Raw genomic sequence first — 19,948 nt, forward strand, 5'->3', positions numbered from 1 at the left:
TTTGTAGAGAAATTTCAATGATACATATCCACCGTTAGAGGAACAACCACCACATGTTCTACCCAACCCTCACAACAACCAGTTTCTTCAAATCTTGAGTCTAATAAAATGCCAACACATCTACTCTCATTTCTTCTCATTTATAAACCAGTTTGATAGACAAGATATTAATAAGTGCATATAGTAAAATCTTTCTTATTCGTAACAAAGTTATTGTAAACTTATAGAATGGTTGTGAAACTATATGGACAGGTAACAGCAGCTTGTCCACAAAGAGTCTTGCTTTGTTTTCTCGAGAAAGGAATTGAATTTGAGATTATTCATATCGATCTTGATACATTTGAGCAAAAAAAACCAGAACATCTTCTTCGTCAGGTAAAAAAAACAAATTTCTTAAACTTAAAACATAAATATATTATAATTATTGTTTTCATGTGTAGCCATTTGGTCAAGTTCCAGCCATAGAAGATGGAGATTTCAAGCTTTTTGGTAACATCCTAATAACAACATTTTATAAACATTCTTCTATCATTTTCTTTATAGTGTTTTGAAATTTGGCTCTTTATCTTCTAAGAATCACGAGCCATCGCGAGATACTACGCTACCAAGTTCGCGGACCAAGGCACGAACCTTTTGGGCAAGTCTCTAGAGCACCGAGCCATCGTGGACCAGTGGGCTGACGTGGAGACCTATTACTTCAACGTTCTGGCCCAACCCCTCGTGATTAACCTAATCATCAAGCCTAGGTTAGGCGAGAAATGTGACGTCGTTTTGGTCGAGGATCTCAAAGTGAAGCTAGGAGTGGTCTTGGACATATACAATAACCGGCTTTCTTCGAACCGGTTTTTGGCTGGTGAAGAATTCACTATGGCTGATTTGACGCACATGCCGGCGATGGGGTACTTGATGAGTATAACCGATATAAACCAGATGGTTAAGGCTCGGGGTAGTTTTAACCGGTGGTGGGAAGAGATTTCGGATAGACCGTCTTGGAAGAAGCTTATGGTGCTGGCTGGTCACTGAATTAGCTCCAATTTATGATGATCTGAAGAACCAAATAAGCTTTATAGTTTCTGTTTTATGTTTGTGTTGTTTTGTACGTTTCAGTAATAAATTCAATATACTTTTAAGATTCATGTCAATGCTAAGACCATAGTTCTCTATTCTTAAGTTTTTACTCTATTTTTGAGTGAGATATAAAATGGGGTTAAAATAGAAGTGGAGTTTTTACATAGTATACAAGGTTACTCACTTGTACTATTATTCGAATATAAGAAGAACTTCTTTCTGTATGTATATCACAAGATTATTTCATCAACCAAAAATTGTATATCCCCTCATTAGGCCAAGAGAACTATAACTAAAATAAAATTAAAAAAAAAAATACTTTTTTACATTCAGAAAGATAATGTAACATTATAAGAATTTGCTTCCCCATTAATATGTATATATTAGTTAACATAATAAATTCGAGCCTAAGTTTTTTCTTAATCACAAAAAGCGCTCTTAGGTTGTTTTTGTTCCACTTTCCTCTCGCTCTCATATCGATAGTCTTGAACTTGAAGTCTTTAGTACTGATTTAGCATAAGCCAATGGCAAAGCTGCAATTTTCTTGACTTTCCCCACATAAGCTCTCTTAGTAAAATTGTTGTAATCATTCGCTTCAATCTCGTCCAGTATTCTCCTGTACAATAGCAATGAAGCCCATACCTGAAACATTGCAGCCAAGTCCTCGGGGTTAAAATCGATCCAAAAGAAATAAGTAAACGGTAAACTTGCGGCTGAAGAGTGTTTTAGAGACACTTACAGGCCATCTGCTAGCGGCACTGAGCTCGGTGACGCCTTTCTCAGCTTCGTCGAAGAACATTCTTGCTCGTTTAAGCTGCATTTTCATGAAGTTTCTCCATTTATCAGTTACTTTTCCGGCGAATATGTCTTCATCTGAAAGACCAGCCTGAGCCAATTCATCCTGAGGCAGATAAACCCTTCCTCTTCTCGCACTGATAGTGAGAACAAAACCAATTTAAGAGAGATATGTGAATCAAGAAACCGGTTTAAAAGAAGCATGTGAAATCAAGAAACCGGTTTAAGTGAGATATGTGAAATCAAGAAACCAAAGCTCTATTTAAAATATATAAAAAGACTCACTCTTCGCCTACGTCTCTGAGTATGTTAGTAAGCTGATTGGCTATACCAAGGGCCAAGGCAGCGTTGTAAACACTTTCGGTTGTTGCTTTCGACTTAGGATCGATTCCCATAACCGGAACGCTCATCAATCCGACGGTTCCAGCGACGTAGTAGCAGTAAAGGTATAGATCATCGAAGTTCTGGTATCTCGATTTCTTCAAGTCCATTCTCATTCCTTCGATCATGTCTCGAAATGGCTGCAACATAAATAAACATTAGACCAAAGTTTTATAAGGTTTATTGCAATGGACTGAATGCAACTCTTAACTCATGTAATGAAATGAGGAAGTAAGATAAGACAGAGCAAGGCTGACCTGAATATCGACCGGGTATCTAGCAACTGTATCAGCGAGAGCAGCATCAAGCATATCGAAAGGACGACCACGGAAAAGATCTTCTAACCTTGCTTCCCATCTATCTAAAGCCATGGGAGTTATATGTGAAGCATTTGGCCCATCCACAAGTTCATCAGTTCTTCTACACCAAACTGCACAAAAGACAGAGTAAAACTATCAAATTCAAACCAATCAAACATATAAGAAAACAACTTTAAAATTCCCCATATGCTTTGGATACTAGTATGTCCTAGACAGGGGGTCATTAGAGTAAAATCTCCAGAGTTTAAGACCATTGGGCCAAAAAAGCCCATTAAAAACCCATATTAGTAACTTTTTTTTTTTTGGACAAACCCATATTAGTAACTAAGCTAGTCTTTTTGGGTCTTTATTCTTTATCTTCAAAGGGTGCAAATTTGGATGCTTGGTGTTCATGGACTTATCTTAGACACAAGGTAACCACACAAACTAACTAGAGACCTATCTTTCTACATGAGTGTAAGATTCAAGGAATCTATTTCAGCTTCAACTTCTCTTGTTAAGACAACTTAACTAGATACTAACCAAGAGCCACAATAGATTGTTTGTAGAAATCTACTTTGAGCATCACTTTATCCTACAATTATAATCAATGTTGACAATGCAAATATTCTAAAACAGCTCTTCAACCATTGGTTTTGTGCAGTAACTTACCGTAGATTGCCCAAATCGCCTTTCGCCTTTCGGGTGTCATAAGCAAAGTTCCTGCAACACAAACATTAGAACTCAGAACACCACTCTACATTACACCAAAGCCAAAGAAGAGTTAAAAAGATCCATACCAAGATAAAACGTCTTAGCATATTCAGCGCAAACTTCACCGCATCGATCATAAGCTTCACCCAACAAACTCAAACTCCCAGGAAGAACAACATCTTGTGGTTTCTTCACATCAAGGTCATAAGAAGAAGACCTTAGCTGTTTGTTCACCAAAGCAGCTTGTTTCAACACAACATTGTAAACCTTCTCTTCAGATGAAAGAGCTATCTCTCCAGAAGGACTTGCTACTAAGCTTGAAGACACAACACCAATTCTTCTACTTCGGTTCCTTACAAAAGAAGAACTCCAAGTTGGTATCTGCTTCTTCTTACCTTTGTTTAGTCTCTGATTCTGACAAGGAGAGAACAGTCTAGAAGATTCTAGAACCCTTACCAACCCACAATTGTTCATTGGGTCTGGATTTAGAGAAGAAGTAGCAACCCATAACACTGCTACAGAAGAAGACATACTCAAGTTCTTGAGCGCGTGAGAGAAAAATCTCAACTTTTTTAGTTTTCTTCTGTTGACTCTGTTTCTTCTACAGTTAGAAGAATCAAACTCCCAACTTTTTTTCAGTGAAACCCAGAATTGGATCAAACTGGTAAAAGACTAAAGCTTTCCTGCAAATTGAATACAAAAACAAGTAGATTAGGAATCGAGATCTCTAAATCTGTATATAAAGCCAAATTTAAGCGAGATGAGAAACTCAATTTCTTCAAGCAAGTAAAATAGCGAAGAGACACAAACATAAAGAGGAAGATCTTCAAAAGCAAATGAAGAACATGAAAAGAGAAAAAACAAGTAAATCCTCTAATCGTATTGGCTAAATACTCAACTGGGTTCAACTATTTTCCACTCGAAAACAAATTAGATTATGTATCGTTGTGTTACATCAACATTAGGTATAAGAGCCCAAAAGTATCAAAACAGTGAACCACATGGCAGATGAAGCTTAACCAAACGAGCGAAAATGAGTGATGGACACAAAAGCCTACCTTTCTCTCTGTAAGAACAATAGATACTGCGACAAAACTTTGAAGAAGAAGGAGAAGGAGGAGGAGATTGTCAAACACTAAATTAATCAAAAGGAAGAGCAAAAGGTTTGACCCATTAATGTGAGAAGATCCTCAAGAAGTTATATTGCAACGCTTACTGTAATATATGTACACAGACAACACAAGTAGATGATGCTGTCTCTTCCTCTATCGTAAAAAATTCTCACCCACTCAAATTTTCTTCCTTCTTTGTCTTTTTTTTTTTTTTTTGCTGGGTTTTAATGAGAATCTTGCCAGTATAAATACAAAAGTCGTTATTTTTATTTTTTGGGTCTATATAGTTTTTTAATTTAGTTTTTGACTGGCGAGATGCGACTCTCGAGTGACTCGTGTCTTAAATCAAACCTTAATAGTTTTCAAATAAAGGTAACTATCCCAATATTAAAACCCATTACCTATTTAACATGTTTTCTCTTCTTTTTCTTGGCCAAATTTATGTCTTATTATTTAGCTAAATTGATTCCTGATCAATTAGAAAGTTTGGTTAATTACATGTTTGATTTATTCATCAATTGGGCAACAGGTTGTAATTGTAAATTAATAGCTCTAAATTGATATTTGTATTACAATATTTCTTATATAAATGTAATTTAAGCCTTTATTTGATATATATTATTTAAAGCAACATTAGAAAATGATGTGATTTTAGCCTATTATAGTATTCAAAAATACAGAAAGTGTATTTATTTCTAATTTACATTCTTTTTTCTAAACTTTGTAAGTTTTCAATTCAAAAACAGAAACTACATCATCAAATTTAACAGATATATTACAAATAGTGATAAAAATGTGACGAAACATATATGTCGTTTACTAAATCGTATTCAATATAAACATTTATCGGTACTCGGTGAATTAATTTTAAAGAAAAAATGATAAAGTAATAATAATTTCACAAAAATGTGCAATTGTACATGAAGATTGAAGAACTCTATTAGAAACATTAATTTCATGTGAATTTATATTTTAGATATTTAGATTGTAATAAAAAAAAAAATTGTCCCTATTGGTGATGCTATGTTAACAAACTCAGCCTAAACCAAATAAGGATGTAAATACATATATGTTGTGGAAAGAAAAAAAAAAGAGGCATAATCATGGTAAAATACATGTTGTGTTACGAAACGTAACTATATATATACAGTAGCTTTGGATCATTGCTAAAATTCTACGAGGGTTGCGTAGAAAACTTGATCCATCTCACTATTTTATGGATTACCTTTCAAAATGTATAACGTTTTTTGTAATAACGTGGATTTTGCTACGAACATGATGAATCAAGAGTGACGCATTTTGTTGTGGAAGAAAAAGTGAGACATGTCACTATGGAGATGGGATCAATAGTTATTTAATTACATAATTAAAATATAATTAGAATATTATATAAGTCATTAAGTAATTGTTGGTAGAAAGGACAATAGGGGTTTAGGGGTGGGGTCATGCCAGTTTGGGTAAAAAAGGATTAGCAGAAGAGAGATCAGAGAGATGCCACGTGGAGCCTACGGCCAATGGGAGAGCGATAAGCTTATCAAAGATTTCAAAGTGCGGAGGGTAAAGTGGGCGACGTTGCTTTTCCACGTGTCAATGTTTCATTGGTAGGAAAAGTTAAAAGTTAGATTTCCGCTTAGTCGGTATTTGGGTCCCATACTGTCTTCGCAACTTGGCCCTCTCTCTTGCGCTCAGAAGGTTTTGTCTTTTAAGTTTCTTCTTGATTTTGGTTTTATCCTTTGTTATTTTTAGTCTGGTCCGTATTTTCTCCGTATCTTGTTTCAAATACATTCTCTCGTAAAGAAACCGCTTTTTTTGGTTTAGTACTGAATGATAAAAGTATTGTTTTCGTACGAAATTTATGTCAACCGCCCTAGTTCTAGAGGATCACCTAGACCATATGCATGGGACTTGGTCGAGCTTCGATGTGGATTAGCCCGAGTTATCAATAGAATACTGAAAATTGGCATAATTAACTTTGATTTAATGGAAATGCGTTTTTATAATATACTGAAAATTTAACAGACATGATGATTGATGAGTAGTAAATTTCAAATGGTATAACAAGTTTAATTGTTTTTTTAGTAAGTTATATATACTGACCAAGACGTTTTTGTTTGAGTCAGTGACTATCACTCTTTGTTTTTACTCAACTTAATTCCATAGATCCTGGTACTTATAACGTGTACAATCTAGAATCACAAGCGTTTAGAGATAGTGATAATTAGCTTGGCTACTTTCTCAGCTGTGTTGTTGCTTGATCGAAGGTGGAAAATGAGAGTGGTCATATTGAAGTTCTTGCTTAGTGCTATTGTTAATAGAACGGTTGGAGAGCCGGCCAAGCTTATGGATAATATATTTATATATGGAGAATGAGAATAACATAAAGATGAGACATGGTTGAACCTAATTAATCAAAAAAACAATTTACATGAATTTTTTTTCTTTAAAAGATTTCAATCTGTAACATGCATAGAAACTTGTCTCATAACCCTCGTAGTCGTATAGCAAGCATTAGTTTTATGATAGAGATGTTTCGGTTACGAAAGAAAATTTAAACCAACTTAAGTGGTTGTAAATCACGTTGTAATTTTTATGTTTATGTACAATTTCAAATTACAAATCTTCATTTTTAATTATAATCTTTGCCACTGAAATTCACGATAATATCACTAAGGTTCGATGCAATTCGTCAAACATTTCACGTACTAAAATTTGTTCGGCGAGTGATGGAGACATAGATGTAAATGGAAACGTGTACTCGTAAATTGTGTCATCTTTCGTGGCCCATAAAATTGAGATGGAGTTTTATCGTTTTCTATATCAAATAATGTAAATAACTGAATAAAAAAGGTTTTATTATAAAAAGTACCAAAGAAATGGACCGTAGTCACCATTTACATGGTTACATGGTTACATGGCGCGACACGTAGTGTCACTTAATGCTGCAAGTGTTTTTTCCTCTTTGTTTTTTGCCTCCCTGAATATTTTAAATTTGGTATATAAAATATTTCTGCTGACGAGTTTTAGTTACTCTAGTTTCTAAAATGGTCTAGAAAAAGTTGTGATATATAAATATAATAACTCGGTAATGGCTACGTACAGAGTCAGCCACGTAACACTAAATGGATGTGTCATGGACCCGTATTACACTCCCCATTATACACGGATAGCGCATACATGTAGTAGAGAATGATAATGTAGTTTTAACCTCTCAACAGGGAGATAAATAATTATGTATTTCGTTTTCTAAAGTCATAGTTAATATAAGTGATAATAAATAAGTTTTGACTTGTTTCCAAACCACTTAACAAAATGATAGTTATTTTTCTGTCCCCGAATCATTATGAATAATTTTCTAGTGGGAATTAGCTATTTCAGATTTGATAAACAAAATTTCTTTCTTTAATCAATATTATGTTTAATTGTAAAATGTACACACAATCCACAACTAGAAAGACGAATCCAAAAACTAAAGAAAATAGGAAATACTCGACCTTTATTTTCTAACGTCAATCCACCACATGATATTTGTGGTTTTTAGCGTAATAATTCAGTTCTAACACACCACATGATTTGCTAAGCTACCAGTACTACTTTCTTTGTTAGGCCGTGAGAAATTGAATATTCCTTCCTCTTATTCTGCATATTCTTTGTATTTGTTTTGTTACCTACCTCTTCTAGTGTGTAGCCTACGTAAATATACACTCAAGTTGTTTTGATGTAACCGGTTTTCTCCACCGAAAATCGTATTGTGAACATAAGTGTTTTTTAGTTTTTTTGTCTAGTTGATTACACTACATATCAATTCATACTTATTATAATTACACTGATTATATATAAATGCATGAATGAAAACTCGAATTCGATATATTACGATTCGTCAAAAAATGTATATCTAGTGAATTCTGGTATCAATTAGAGGTCTGAATTTGTTCAATATCGTCCACAATTCCCTACCTAAAAAATTAGAGCTTTTTGGACCAAATCCAAAAATGGATCTAAAAAGTGAAAACCAAAATATTCCTTTAAGAATCTACACAGATTCGAACCAAACCGGATTAAACCGAATAGTCTACGGCACGTGTGGAAACGCGCTGCGTTTCAAAAACATTTGGGGTATTTTTGTAATTTTTGTAATTTTTAGGATCAGGGTTTTAGGAGAAACCCAGGAAGAAGAAGAAGATCGACATGGACTTAGAACACCAAACCATGGAGACGTTCCTGCGATGGGCAGCAGAGATTGGCATTTCAGATTCTATTGATTCTTCTCGATTTCGCGATTCGTGTCTTGGACATTCTCTTTCCGTCTCCGACTTCCCTGACGCCGGCGGGTGCGTGGAATTGAATTCGAACTCTTTCATTTCTAAATCCCTAAAATCTGTCTTCTCATTGCTCGATTGATGCAATCAGGAGAGGTTTGGGAGCTGCTCGTGAGCTCAAGAAAGGAGAATTGGTTTTGAAAGTCCCCAGAAAAGCCTTGATGACTACAGAATCCATAATTGCTAAAGATCTAAAATTGAGCGATGCTGTTAATCTTCACAATTCACTTTCTTCGACTCAGGTGCTCTCTATTTCTCTGACCATTTGAATCTGTTCTGTTTTTGTTTCTGAGAAAAATCTTAAAACCTCAGAATTGTTGAAATTTGCAGATACTGAGTGTATGCTTATTGTATGAAATGAGCAAGGAGAAGAAGTCTTTTTGGTATCCATACTTGTTCCATATACCTCGTGACTATGATCTCTTGGCTACATTTGGGAATTTCGAGAAGCAAGCTTTACAAGTTCTGTGTTTACTACTACTACACTTTTGTGTTTTATTTTGATTTTTGAATAGGTTAGATCTCATGTTATTGGATTGAGATCATGTTCCTTTCTTTTCTGTTGATTTCAAGTCTAAAAGATGGGATTTTTTTCATGTCCTTAGGTTGAAGATGCTGTTTGGGCTACAGAAAAAGCCACAGCCAAGTGTCAGTCTGAGTGGAAAGAAGCTGGTTCGTTAATGAAGGAGTTAGAGCTGAAGCCTAAGTTTCGGAGTTTCCAAGCATGGCTATGGGCTTCTGCAACGGTAAGAACACTTCACTTTATCACACGAAAGTTGCTCGAGAAATCGATGATGGTTGATTAGAAAGGTTTGTGTAAACTTACAGCTACAAACTTTACTTCTGTTTGAAGATATCTTCACGAACACTGCATGTACCATGGGATAGTGCTGGGTGTTTGTGTCCTGTAGGGGACTTGTTCAACTACGATGCTCCTGGAGATTATTCGAATACCCCACAAGGTCCTGAGAGTGCTAATAATGTAGAGGAAGCAGGACTTGTTGTTGAGACACACTCTGAAAGGCTCACAGATGGTGGATTCGAGGAAGATGTCAATGCTTACTGTCTTTATGCAAGAAGGAATTATCAGCTAGGAGAACAGGTACAAGTCCTCAACTAGCTTTTGTTACAGCTGCGAAACTAATGAAGCGGAAGCACAACGTAGAAAATATACTGAATGGTGAGGATTGTATTTGTGGGTGTAGGTTCTTCTATGTTATGGGACTTACACGAATCTAGAGCTTCTTGAGCACTATGGGTTTATGTTAGAAGAGAACTCAAATGACAAGGTCTTCATTCCTCTAGAAACCAGCCTATTTTCTCTAGCTTCTTCATGGCCTAAAGATTCTTTATACATTCATCAAGACGGTAAGCTGTCTTTTGCGCTGATATCCACGTTGAGACTGTGGCTGATCCCACAGAGCCAGCGTGACAAGTCAGTTATGCGCCTTGTTTACGCTGGATCTCAGATATCTGTGAAGAATGAGATTCTTGTCATGAAGTGGATGTCAGAGAAATGTGGAAGTGTTTTAAGGGATCTGCCAACTTCTGTCACAGAGGACACTGTGCTTCTTCATAACATTGACAAACTCCAAGATCCAGAATTGCGTTTGGAGCAGAAAGAAACAGAAGCTTTTGGCAGCGAAGTACGTGCTTTTCTTGATGCAAATTGTTTGTGGGATGTCACTGTATTATCTGGGAAACCTATAGAATTTTCCAGGAAAACTAGCAGGATGCTGAGCAAATGGAGATGGTCTGTGCAGTGGAGGCTAAGCTACAAGAGAACTCTAGCAGATTGCATCTCTTATTGTAATGAGAAAATGAATAATCTCTTAGGTACCCAAGATAGGCTTAGAGATTTGTAACTTGAATCGAAACCGATCCTTCTTAATCTATCAATGCTCAAAAAAGGATTTCTGATCATTCTTTTTTACATTCATAGAGAAGTAAAAAAAACAATTACCTGCTAAAATCTACTGTTACATCTTTCATCAATTGCAAGTATGAATCAAAGATAGTAAGCTGAAGCCAAACAGATGAGGAGATCAGTAAGGATGAGATCAACAACGTCAAAGACGAACTTTGGAGCAAACAAACCCCAAACCTGCAAGAACATGAGAGCAATGTTTTAGTCACAGATACAAAACAAGAACCTTTGGCTTGAGTGAATCTTGCTGTGTTTACCATCAGATGTCTTCTCTGGATGGTGACGCAGAGAATTGTAGCTGTGACTGTGGTTGCAGATATAACTCCAAAGAGCATATACATCTGATGCGGTTAAAAAAGTTATGATTTAACACATTGTCACTGAATCTACTAGAATAAACCAAAAACGAATCAATATGAAGATGTCTTACTTGAAACAACTGGTGGCGCTTTTCGCCATGAGCCTGAGGAGTTTGAGAGTGAAAAGGTATGAGGAGAGGAAGTCCAAATACAGAAAGGATGATCGAGAATCCAAATGTCTCGATTGTCAAAAGAATGGCTTGTCGTATAAGCACAAACTCATCAAACCTGAAGAAAGTATGTCAACAAAACCACCATATTGAATTAAGACTCCATTGTAGGCTGAGTTTATGAAACTTGGACCTACCCCACAAATGCAGCTCCATAACGAAGGCCATCAAAGGCGCACCAATGCCCGCTGGCGAAGAACATGCATATAGAAAGAAGACTCCATTGCACCACACAGAGAGGATTTAGTTTTGAGAATTTGCTCTGTCCATCTGATTTGGTTCTTCTCTCTACACCCTCCAGCCTCATTATACAATAGCCTACATACATTTAACTGCATCAGTTAAACCTTAATGACCTGAGTTGCCATCTTTATTATAAAGCTTGTTTGCTTTGAGAATCATCAAGTGAGAAGAAAAAAGTTACCAGCCACTAAATATACTAATGCAAGCATTGATCCTTGCTTCCCCGACAATAGAATTATTGGCGAACTACAAGCAGATACAAGAGCGACAGTTCTGATGGCCCAATTCTTGTCTTTTTCTGTGCAAAACATACGTGCAGAAGCTAAAAGGCAGAGCTGCACCAATCCAATTACATAAACCGTTTGAGGAATGCGGTTTCTTCCTCCCGTCACTTGAAGCAACTGATCCAAACCAAATATCTTGCTCTCCGAAGCCCAAAGCAATGCTATGAAAAAGTAGCTTACCATACTACCAACAGTAACATACTTCCACACCCCCTCATTGGGTGCTTTCGCAATGGCTACGTAGAGCACGCAAATGAGTATAACCACTGACAGAATTGGTGCAATTTCAATCGCATATGTCAATGCTGGATGGTCTGGAGCTATCCCTAGCATCCACGATGGTGAGCTACTCATAAACTGAGAAGTTGCAGCTTGCTTTGTTAGCCCAATATCTATAGAAACTCTGAGAACAAAAACCATAGCAAGAAACATAAAAGCCTGCAGACAAGATAATTGAAAATATTACAATCCAACAAGCAGATTTTAAGGTAATAACCAGAAGCAACAAAGACATGTCATAGATAATACTGACTTCTTTCCGCATTGTTTTTCTCATAACAGAGTACCGCAGCTTGATAAGTCCAGTTGTTGCCAGGAGAAAGTTTGCAACTTTTCCTTCTTCCACTATTGACAAAAAAATTCTCTATTAGCATAAAGAAAAAGAGAGCAAAACGCTTAATCTAAGATTACTTGAAACTTACAGATATAGCTATTTGAAAGAAAGCTGCAAGCTCGAATCGTTACTATAAAGAGAGTGAAAGCTGCACCAGTGGATAACCAAGAACCCACTGCATAAGATTTGTCGCCATGGAAAACAGCAAGAAACTGAAGGATGAGTGATATAACCAATATCCCAAACCCAGTAATCATTAGATTCAGATTGAACTCTGTCCACTTAGACCGGGCAAGTTCAACAACGCTTGAGAAGAAATTCAAATATTCAGCAATTTGCTCTTTAAGAAGGGCAGATATATCTGTACTGCCGTCATCTCCATTTCTATCCATCAATATGTGTTTGACAGAATTGGACCAATTCTGTTCTGCTGCAGAATAGAGATCTGATATCCTTGACATATCATCGGAAGAGAAACCAACAACCGATGAATTAGAATACACATCTATATATCTTTTCACCTGCATATAAATAGAATTGGAAACTGAGAGTCCGAAAACAGAACATCGTGACAAGATATTCTTTCAAGTTTTTGAACTGTTACCTGCCAAGCATTCACACAAAGTACATCAACGTAATGTTTCATCCACTCGTTAGCAGCCGATTGGGTGCCAAAATTGCCCAAATCTGACTTATCCAAATTCCAGCTACTGGAACCAAGGGCATATAGCTCAGGGTTGACATGCCCAATGCTGAAATTTTATTATACATAGAAATATTTCGAATATTAATATGTGCGGATGGATATTTTCCTGAATAGAAGCAGGAAACAAAATTTGACAATGATCCTTACAAGGCACCTTCCGAAAGGAAAGGATATCCCAAGCAAAGCTGACAATGTTGCTGCAAAATCAAGCTGCAAATAACCCAAAACAATTAAGTTTTGCAATGAGGTTTGCATAGAGTACATGGAAAGACATCACATCAAATTTGATACTGACCTGCTCAATGTAGCTGATACACATCTGCTTCCCGTCCTGACATTAAGATAAACCCAATAGAATTCCAGTAATAAGAAATCTCAAAAATCAATCCTTATGATCACCAAGGAATATGTTTCGCAGGTTACAATTACCTTGTTTTGTTTACAAGATGAGGTATCGAACTCAGGAGGAACCAAAGTTGTGTGCTTCTTTGTACTCATGGCAAACATGGTTGTTTCTACCTGTAAAGGGATTTAGAAGTAAAGGTGGATTAATAATCTTGAAGCAGAGTGAGTAAAAGAAGAAAACCAATTTCTTACCTCTTCTGCAGTCCCTCCGCCATGATCCCCATTTAATGTCTGCCCATGGTCACCCATTACTATAAGCATAGTATTCTCATGCAAACCACCTGGTCCCGCCTGGCTCTCCAATATATTGATGACTTTCTAGAGGAGGCAAATAGAGTGAGAATGAAACAAGATTACATATAGCATACTAATAACTTTTTGCAACTGAAGGACAAGGAATACGCAAGTGAAATAATATGGTTAATTTTTGTTGCAGCCTTTATCAGGTGATTAAAAGGTAGTAAACAGTAGTTAACCTCTAAAACTGAATTATATTGCTCCAACTTATTAATCATTGGGCTGGAATCCACTCCAAATATGTGTCCTGCATGGTCCTGCAAATATTCAAAATTCAGTGAATCAAGGAGATGAGTGGCAAGATGATGACGAAAAAAAAGATGTAATTGTCCGCATACCACGCCGAGAAAATGCGCAATTAGAACATCCCAATCATCTTTGAAAAGGGTTGGGAATAGGTGCTCAATGCATCCATTGTCAACCTAAAAACGCACAACAACCAATATCATATTTAAAACTCTACACAGACAAGCTACCTCGGAAACAAACATAATGTAGAAAAGCAAAACATGAATCACTTACAGTATCCAGGTCTTTAACATTGAAAGAGGGGAAAGGATATGACTTTTGAAATTGATTTGGGAACAACTGTGTCCAAGTATCATCACCCATCATCACCAACCGTTTCCCATTTAGCACTAACTATGCATAGAGAGAACTCATTCAAGTCATTACCGTGTGACCAAATCAAAATGACATTAGAAAACAAACAGTTTGTTTTAGATAAGCCAAAACCTGATTAATGAAGTTATCCTCAACAATAGCAGGAGCACCGAAACTATTCCCAATATCAATAAAAGTAGGCAATCCTCCAGTTGTTAATCCCTGAAATTCACACACTAGAATATGAAAAAGAGTTGAAAGCAATCAAATGTAGACACCAATCTAGAAACTGATTAGAATTGGGACCTTGAGACGCTGTAAACTAGTTGTAGGAGGATCAGCAAAAGCCTTAAAGATCTTAGCAGATGAATCATTAGCAAATGCAAGCGTCTGCAAGATTGTTAATTTATCCATCCATGGCTTTGGTTCTGTCAATTAAAGAACTACTTTTAGTTTCATTACTCAAATCATTAACACAGTCATACACTTACACACAAAGATCATTCAAAATCACCTGGGAAAAAAGCACTCGGGGCAACAAAATCGATTCTGAATAACAAAACAAAACGAAAGTCACGAAATGCCTATGGAATTGTGAAATGGAAGCTGTAAAATTGAAGAAAACCAATCTCAGTTATTGCAATACTTGAAACCTGAGTGCATCTAAGACAATTATGATGACACGATCAACAACTGGTTTGGTCCAACATTTCGGCTGAGTCTGATTAGATTGACCCGAGCTTGAATCGTGATTGGAGCGTGGAGAAGCAAGGCAAGGAGAGAGAGAAACGTCGGAGCAAGTACTGTGGAAAGGAAGCTCTGTTCGCGTGAGAAGAAACCCACGCGTGAAGATCAAAATGGCGATGGCGTGAATCAAGAGAAATCCTAAAGCTGTCAACTTCTTGTTCTTCAGATATGTCTCCATCTCCGGATCAAAATTCTCCGGTCGTATTTCCGATAAGTAGATTTCGCCGTGACGGGCTACTGACCGCGGCAAAATAAACTATTGAAGGTGATGAAGACGTGAATGGAAAACGACGTCGTATAACTTATCATTGTAAGTGTAATCGAGTTTTTGCTGCTTTGCGTTTTGTTTAGCAATGGCGCGTTATATTTTCAGACATTTAGGTAATCGATTCGTTTTACAGGTTATAACCGGTATGGAGGGTGCATAATAAAAATTTAGTTTAGCTACTCCGGTTATTGAAGTAAATTATTCTGGCGAATTTTTACTACAAAATAAGCTTCAGTCCTTTGATATTTGATTAACTGAGTAAGTTATACGATTCCGATTTAGCTAGCATTCAACAGTATAAGTTAATCAAATTACAGTCGTCTCTTATGATATGAAGAATGATTTCGTCATCCGATTACTATCATCTCTTATGATATGAACAAAGGTTTCGTCTTGTCAATACAGCTTGTAGATATGTGTTTCAATTCATCAAATCCAAATCAGTCCAAACTTAAATCCATTTGTCTCAGTTTAGTATCATCATATACCTAATAAACCCAAAACAAAAAAAAATCTAAAACCTCAAATTATTCTAGAAAAATAATCGAAGCTATTATTAAAAAAGGTTTAGGAGAAGGATCAGAACATTGGCTTGATTTCCTCTGTTGAGAAGGAAATAAAAATCGCTTAGTATAATCTGATTCGATCATTTGGGGAAATTGTCATCACCTCCATTCTCCTTAATACCAATCTTATAGTTTAATCATAAAAAAGACCCAACAAATTAAAAACGAATCACAATTGAATCTAGTGAACCTATCTAAAGGCAAACTCATCAAAAAAACATAAAAGAGACAAGGATCAGAATATTGGCTTGATTTCCTCTGTTGAGAAGGAAATAAAATTCGCTTAGTATAATCTGATTCGATCATTTGGGGAAATTGTCATCACCTCCATATCTCTTTTCAAAAAAACCACGAAAGTTTTAAAATCAACAAACAAACCCAAATCAATCGTAATAATCTAAGGAGAAGGATCAGACTAATTGGCTTGACTTCCTCCGAAGAGGAAGTTCTATTCGCTCAGTATAATCAGATTCGATCATCTGGGGAAATTGTCATCACCTCCATTCTCCATTATTAACCAATCCAAATCTCGATTTCTAAGAACAAAAAAAACGAGTTCAATGTTGTGTATGAACTAAAACCTAAAACAATTCTATAAAACACTAATACAAAATCAGATTTACCCTAATCTGCAAATTCGAGCTGATTGAAGAAAACCCCAGAGGGTTTTCCGAAGAAAATCAAAACGAATAACAGATATAGGGAAACGATTTGGCGTCAGCTCATACACAACGAACATAAACAAGTACGGTGGTAATCAGTAATATTGACGCACAATTTCTAATGAGAACATAACCTAGGAAACCTTATGAAGAACATATTAAGGATAAGAAATCTAGCGGAGAGAAGTCGACGGCTTGTTATTTTGGTGTTTTGAGGTTTAGTCAAAAGAGTATTTATAGGTACGGTGGTGAGGCTTATGTCGGTCTAGAAACCCTAATGCGCGTGTTATTCACGTGACTTGTGGTATTAGGAATTTCTTATTGGATCCTTATGTTTTGGTGGGCTTTGGTAACTAGCAAAGATTACTTATTTAACAATGACAGTGAAATCAAACTATATAGTATACAAGTAATTGAGTATATGTATTTTTCCTCTCTTCATTCCAAAAGGGGGTTAGTATACGACAATAAATAATGAAATACATAAATCAGAAAATAATAGTAAGACATTTGTAATAACGTTTTGCAACTAAACTAATCTGTTTCAGTTTCATCTTCGCAACATTTTCAGCCTTCTGGAACCAAGAATCATCACTGTCTTCTTCCATTAACATTGTTCTCTCTTCATTTCCATGAACCGGATTTATGTGAATTTTCAATATCTGCGACGGTACCACTTGATAGTATAAAATCTCCGTAGTCTGCCGTGTACTAATGAGCATTTTATGGTTTACTATAATCTCTTCTCCAATCATTTCGAATCCTGCCGAGTTTGGGGTTACGTTTGAGTTGTCGTTGTCTTGTGCTTGGTTCTCAAACGAGAAAAAATCGTCGATCTCTATGTTGTCTATTGTATTGGTCCGAGATCCGCCTGTAATAAATATACAATTATTTCCGATTAGATCATTATAATCAACATTTTATATGGTTCCAAACTTCCAATTATAATGAGTTTTATATCATACCCACCATAAAGTTCAAGATCTTGATCATTACTCTGGAAACTTGGCAAAATCAATTCTTGTTCTTCTATATAACTCTGTTAACATCATATAGATTATAGAGACAATTAATATTTGGTCTTCGAGCATATATAAAATATAAATGACGAAATCAAATTGGTAACTATGAAATAAAATTACCTGCTCGTCAAGATTTCCAATGTGTATCAAATGATCATCAACGTTGCTGTTGTAGAATTGGTTGGAGTTACTTGCAGCGAAAGTAAAGTCGTCGAACCCACTTTGACCACTGTTTTGATGTAGTCTCTTGGAGAAATCGCTGGTTTGAGCCTGCGAGTTTTCTACTCGCAATGGTGGCAATGACATTTGGTGTTGAAACATCTCACATTGCACTTCTGTATTCACCTATATAATAATACAACATTTTAAGATACATGTATATTTGATTCTGTATATGATACGGAATCAACTGTATTAATTAACAAATTACCTTTGATTGAGTGAGGTATGGTCCATAAGGAGATCCGTAATCTGAAAAGCTTGTAGGCATGTTTTGTGACAAGTACTGCGACCAGTCATCATGATCACTAATTGCGTTTGCGTTTCCAAATCGCGGTTGGATATGGGCAGCGGTATTATAAGGTGTGTTTGAACTTATTTCAAGATCTGAACAAACGTCAAAACTCGAGCTACCACTTATATTCGAGCTCGTGTGGACGTAAGGTTGATGCTGCTGCTGATGTTGATCCCTTGGTTTCGCCTCAATCACTATTTTCTTAAACACGCGACAGAGTGCATATGCGTCCTGAAAATAGAACAAGAATCTTGTTAGAATATAGTTTTCCCTAGTAATACATCTACTACTTTAAAGTAGATGATTGATGATTGGTTTGGTTAGTAAGTAAACCTGCATGCCAAATGCAGAAGGCTCGCATTCGGATTCATCGAGGCGATATTCATGCATGACCCAACCAGTTCTAATACCATGCGGGGCACGTCCACGGTAGTAAACTAATGTTTTCTTGGTCCCAATGGCTCGATCTCTCCAACTCACCCGCCGGTCTTTGCCTGTGGCTTTCCAATAACCGCCTTTTGTTGCCCGGTTTGTCCTTGAACCATTGGGGTACTTTCTGTCCCGTGGGCTGAAGAAGAACCATTCTTGGTCTTTGCTAGGAATCAGTGACTTCCCTGCCAATTGACATGGTTGAGTATATTAGTAAACAATAACATTTGAATACAAAATATCGATTCAAATTGAGTTTCTCTATATATGGTTTTTATTTGTTTTATTCTGTCCCCTGTAAAATATGTTATCTCTCAAGATTAAACCCTAAGGTACAAAGTGTAGACTATCATAAAAGTGTGGTGGTCCATGAGAGGTTAACGAAAAGTATTTGAGGATTTGACCAGAGGGAATCCTACAATTGCGTATGCTCTAATCAATACTACTATAGTATTATGGCTATATTGTTATATAATATATTCAGAAAAATCATATACTTCCAATCCAAGTTGAATTGACAAAAACTAATCCAAACGTTGAATTGATTCATTTTAATTGTTAAAATTTTGATTTCTTGATATATACGAAAAAGTCAAAGCTAGTACCAAAAAAAAAACACATGGTATCACAAAACTCTTTGTTATTTAAAGGGATTTCTAAATATTAGTTAAAATCCTCATGATTAGTGAATTCTAGAAATATTTCAAAATTTTGCTTCGATTTTCAAATCAATCAAAATATGCAAACCAATATAAATGTATACATATAATTTTGGTAAAAGTGTTCTATATTATAGTTGTCCTGTTATTGTGATATATATTCTTTTTCTTTTCTTCACTCTATCTTTCGAACCTATACGTTCAAAACCTATTCAGCGCTTAGACCATAAAAGGGTCTCATTCCAAATATATATATATACTGATAGATTGATTTATGGTTAACTAAATAATTCTTACCTGGCAAGTCCCATGGTTCGCACTTGTAGAGGTCTACTTCAGGGATAATCTCTAGCTCGATCTCTTGGCCGTTGATCTTTCTCTTGAGATAGTAAGTGATTAGTTCTTCGTCCGTTGGATGGAACCTAAAACCTGGAGGCAACGAGACCGGAGCCATGTATATACTCTTCAACAATATTGAAACCTCTCTATCAATTTAATATCGGATTATATAACAAAAAACTTAACGAACGGTCTTGTTTACGAGATAAACTCCAACAAGACCGATCGTTTTTGTTTATATAAATAGTTTTATAAGTATGGTTGGGTAGTAGAGAGAAGGAGAATGATGATACGAAAACCTCGAGAGAAAGAAGGAAACAGAGAGAAGACAAATGTTTTGTGTTTTCAGGGCTTGAAGGGTATAGGGTTATAAATAAAGAAGAGAAAGACAGAATTTCATATAAAAATAGTGGCAGGAAAGTGAAAGGGATGATGCCACCCTCAAATAAT

General features: G+C 36.1%; 5 protein-coding genes, 1 long non-coding RNA gene and 3 other non-coding genes across 13 annotated transcripts; 2 read left to right on the forward strand and 7 right to left on the reverse strand.

Moving 5' to 3' along the window:
• Positions 1-116: 116 nt before the first annotated feature.
• Positions 117-1,362, forward strand: GSTF12 (glutathione S-transferase phi 12). Its single transcript, NM_121728.4, has 3 exons — positions 117-375; positions 441-489; positions 575-1,362. Exons 1-3 carry the CDS (start codon positions 229-231, stop codon positions 1,021-1,023), a joined length of 645 nt encoding a protein of 214 aa, NP_197224.1. The 5' UTR covers positions 117-228; the 3' UTR covers positions 1,024-1,362.
• PSY (PHYTOENE SYNTHASE) lies at positions 1,255-4,698 on the reverse strand. Of its 4 annotated transcripts, NM_001343483.1 has the most exons (8): positions 4,157-4,566; positions 3,344-3,940; positions 3,216-3,266; positions 3,087-3,131; positions 2,502-2,674; positions 2,149-2,384; positions 1,808-2,000; positions 1,314-1,710 (listed from the first exon to the last, which is right to left on the reverse strand). In NM_001343483.1, exons 2-8 carry the CDS (start codon positions 3,786-3,788, stop codon positions 1,540-1,542), a joined length of 1,314 nt encoding a protein of 437 aa, NP_001318580.1. In that variant the 5' UTR covers positions 3,789-3,940; positions 4,157-4,566; the 3' UTR covers positions 1,314-1,539. The 4 variants fall into 4 exon arrangements, with proteins under 4 accessions (NP_197225.1, NP_001331504.1, NP_001318580.1 ...); NM_121729.3 differs by lacking the exon at positions 3,087-3,131 and having other exon boundaries at positions 1,255-1,710; positions 4,316-4,698; NM_001036818.2 differs by lacking the exon at positions 3,087-3,131 and having other exon boundaries at positions 1,337-1,710; positions 4,068-4,167.
• Positions 4,699-8,523: 3,825 nt separating this feature from the next.
• SDG40 (SET domain group 40) lies at positions 8,524-10,608 on the forward strand. Of its 2 annotated transcripts, NM_121730.4 has the most exons (6): positions 8,524-8,697; positions 8,777-8,927; positions 9,016-9,147; positions 9,291-9,431; positions 9,539-9,787; positions 9,891-10,608. In NM_121730.4, the coding sequence occupies exons 1-6, from the start codon at positions 8,555-8,557 to the stop codon at positions 10,548-10,550; spliced, it is 1,476 nt and encodes a 491-aa protein (NP_197226.2). In that variant the 5' UTR covers positions 8,524-8,554; the 3' UTR covers positions 10,551-10,608. The 2 variants fall into 2 exon arrangements, with proteins under 2 accessions (NP_197226.2, NP_001330251.1); NM_001343485.1 differs by having other exon boundaries at positions 8,524-8,927.
• Positions 10,609-10,693: 85 nt separating this feature from the next.
• AT5G17250 (Alkaline-phosphatase-like family protein) lies at positions 10,694-15,357 on the reverse strand (the record flags this gene model as incomplete). The annotated part of the gene is made up of 19 exons (NM_001343486.1): positions 14,946-15,357; positions 14,807-14,841; positions 14,599-14,720; positions 14,425-14,514; positions 14,212-14,331; positions 14,028-14,111; positions 13,869-13,946; positions 13,585-13,710; positions 13,417-13,506; positions 13,283-13,318; positions 13,142-13,197; positions 12,886-13,033; positions 12,370-12,802; positions 12,201-12,292; positions 11,566-12,106; positions 11,279-11,459; positions 11,043-11,199; positions 10,870-10,953; positions 10,694-10,789 (listed from the first exon to the last, which is right to left on the reverse strand). The coding sequence occupies exons 1-19, from the start codon at positions 15,215-15,217 to the stop codon at positions 10,694-10,696; spliced, it is 2,841 nt and encodes a 946-aa protein (NP_001318581.1). The 5' UTR covers positions 15,218-15,357.
• A 513-nt stretch (positions 15,358-15,870) lies between these two features.
• AT5G02645 lies at positions 15,871-16,716 on the reverse strand. Its single transcript, NR_142615.1, has 2 exons — positions 16,497-16,716; positions 15,871-16,129 (listed from the first exon to the last, which is right to left on the reverse strand). It is a non-coding gene; the product is annotated as an other RNA (long non-coding RNA).
• On the reverse strand, positions 15,884-15,980 carry AT5G02655. The gene has a single exon (NR_142616.1). It is a non-coding gene; the product is annotated as an other RNA (small nucleolar RNA).
• Positions 16,109-16,200, reverse strand: AT5G02665. Its single transcript, NR_142617.1, has one exon. It is a non-coding gene; the product is annotated as an other RNA (small nucleolar RNA).
• On the reverse strand, positions 16,280-16,373 carry AT5G02675. Its single transcript, NR_142618.1, has one exon. It is a non-coding gene; the product is annotated as an other RNA (small nucleolar RNA).
• Positions 16,717-16,884: 168 nt separating the features above from the next.
• NAC086 (NAC domain containing protein 86) lies at positions 16,885-19,876 on the reverse strand. The gene is made up of 6 exons (NM_121732.2): positions 19,457-19,876; positions 18,405-18,685; positions 17,988-18,302; positions 17,678-17,902; positions 17,505-17,574; positions 16,885-17,406 (listed from the first exon to the last, which is right to left on the reverse strand). Exons 1-6 carry the CDS (start codon positions 19,611-19,613, stop codon positions 17,024-17,026), a joined length of 1,431 nt encoding a protein of 476 aa, NP_197228.1. The 5' UTR covers positions 19,614-19,876; the 3' UTR covers positions 16,885-17,023.
• Between the last annotated feature and the right edge of the window lie 72 nt (positions 19,877-19,948).

Source organism: Arabidopsis thaliana, chromosome 5 (genome assembly GCF_000001735.4).
Source record: "Arabidopsis thaliana chromosome 5, partial sequence".
Taxonomy (NCBI): domain Eukaryota; kingdom Viridiplantae; phylum Streptophyta; class Magnoliopsida; order Brassicales; family Brassicaceae; genus Arabidopsis; species Arabidopsis thaliana.

Bases quoted from the DNA above. Each gene is read 5' to 3' on its own strand.
- NAC086 (NM_121732.2), bottom strand. From the start codon at position 19,613: ATGGCTCCGGTCTCGTTGCCTCCAGGTTTTAGGTTCCATCCAACGGAC. The intron at 18,686-19,456 runs GTAAGAATTATT...GTCAATTGGCAG, and splicing joins CGAACCATGGGACTTGCCAG to GGAAGTCACTGATTCCTAGC. The intron at 17,407-17,504 runs GTGGGTATGATA...TATTTATTACAG, and splicing joins TCAAGATCTTGAACTTTATG to GCGGATCTCGGACCAATACA.
- SDG40 (NM_121730.4), top strand. From the start codon at position 8,555: ATGGACTTAGAACACCAAACCATGGAGACGTTCCTGCGATGGGCAGCA. The intron at 8,928-9,015 runs GTGCTCTCTATT...TGAAATTTGCAG, and splicing joins ATTCACTTTCTTCGACTCAG to ATACTGAGTGTATGCTTATT. The intron at 9,432-9,538 runs GTAAGAACACTT...TTCTGTTTGAAG, and splicing joins GGCTATGGGCTTCTGCAACG to ATATCTTCACGAACACTGCA.
- GSTF12 (NM_121728.4), top strand. From the start codon at position 229: ATGGTTGTGAAACTATATGGACAGGTAACAGCAGCTTGTCCACAAAGA. The intron at 376-440 runs GTAAAAAAAACA...TTTCATGTGTAG, and splicing joins CAGAACATCTTCTTCGTCAG to CCATTTGGTCAAGTTCCAGC. The intron at 490-574 runs GTAACATCCTAA...TTATCTTCTAAG, and splicing joins TGGAGATTTCAAGCTTTTTG to AATCACGAGCCATCGCGAGA.
- PSY (NM_001343483.1), bottom strand. From the start codon at position 3,788: ATGTCTTCTTCTGTAGCAGTGTTATGGGTTGCTACTTCTTCTCTAAAT. The intron at 3,267-3,343 runs GTATGGATCTTT...TTTGTGTTGCAG, and splicing joins TGCTAAGACGTTTTATCTTG to GAACTTTGCTTATGACACCC. The intron at 3,132-3,215 runs GTAAGTTACTGC...TGTAGGATAAAG, and splicing joins GGCGATTTGGGCAATCTACG to TGATGCTCAAAGTAGATTTC.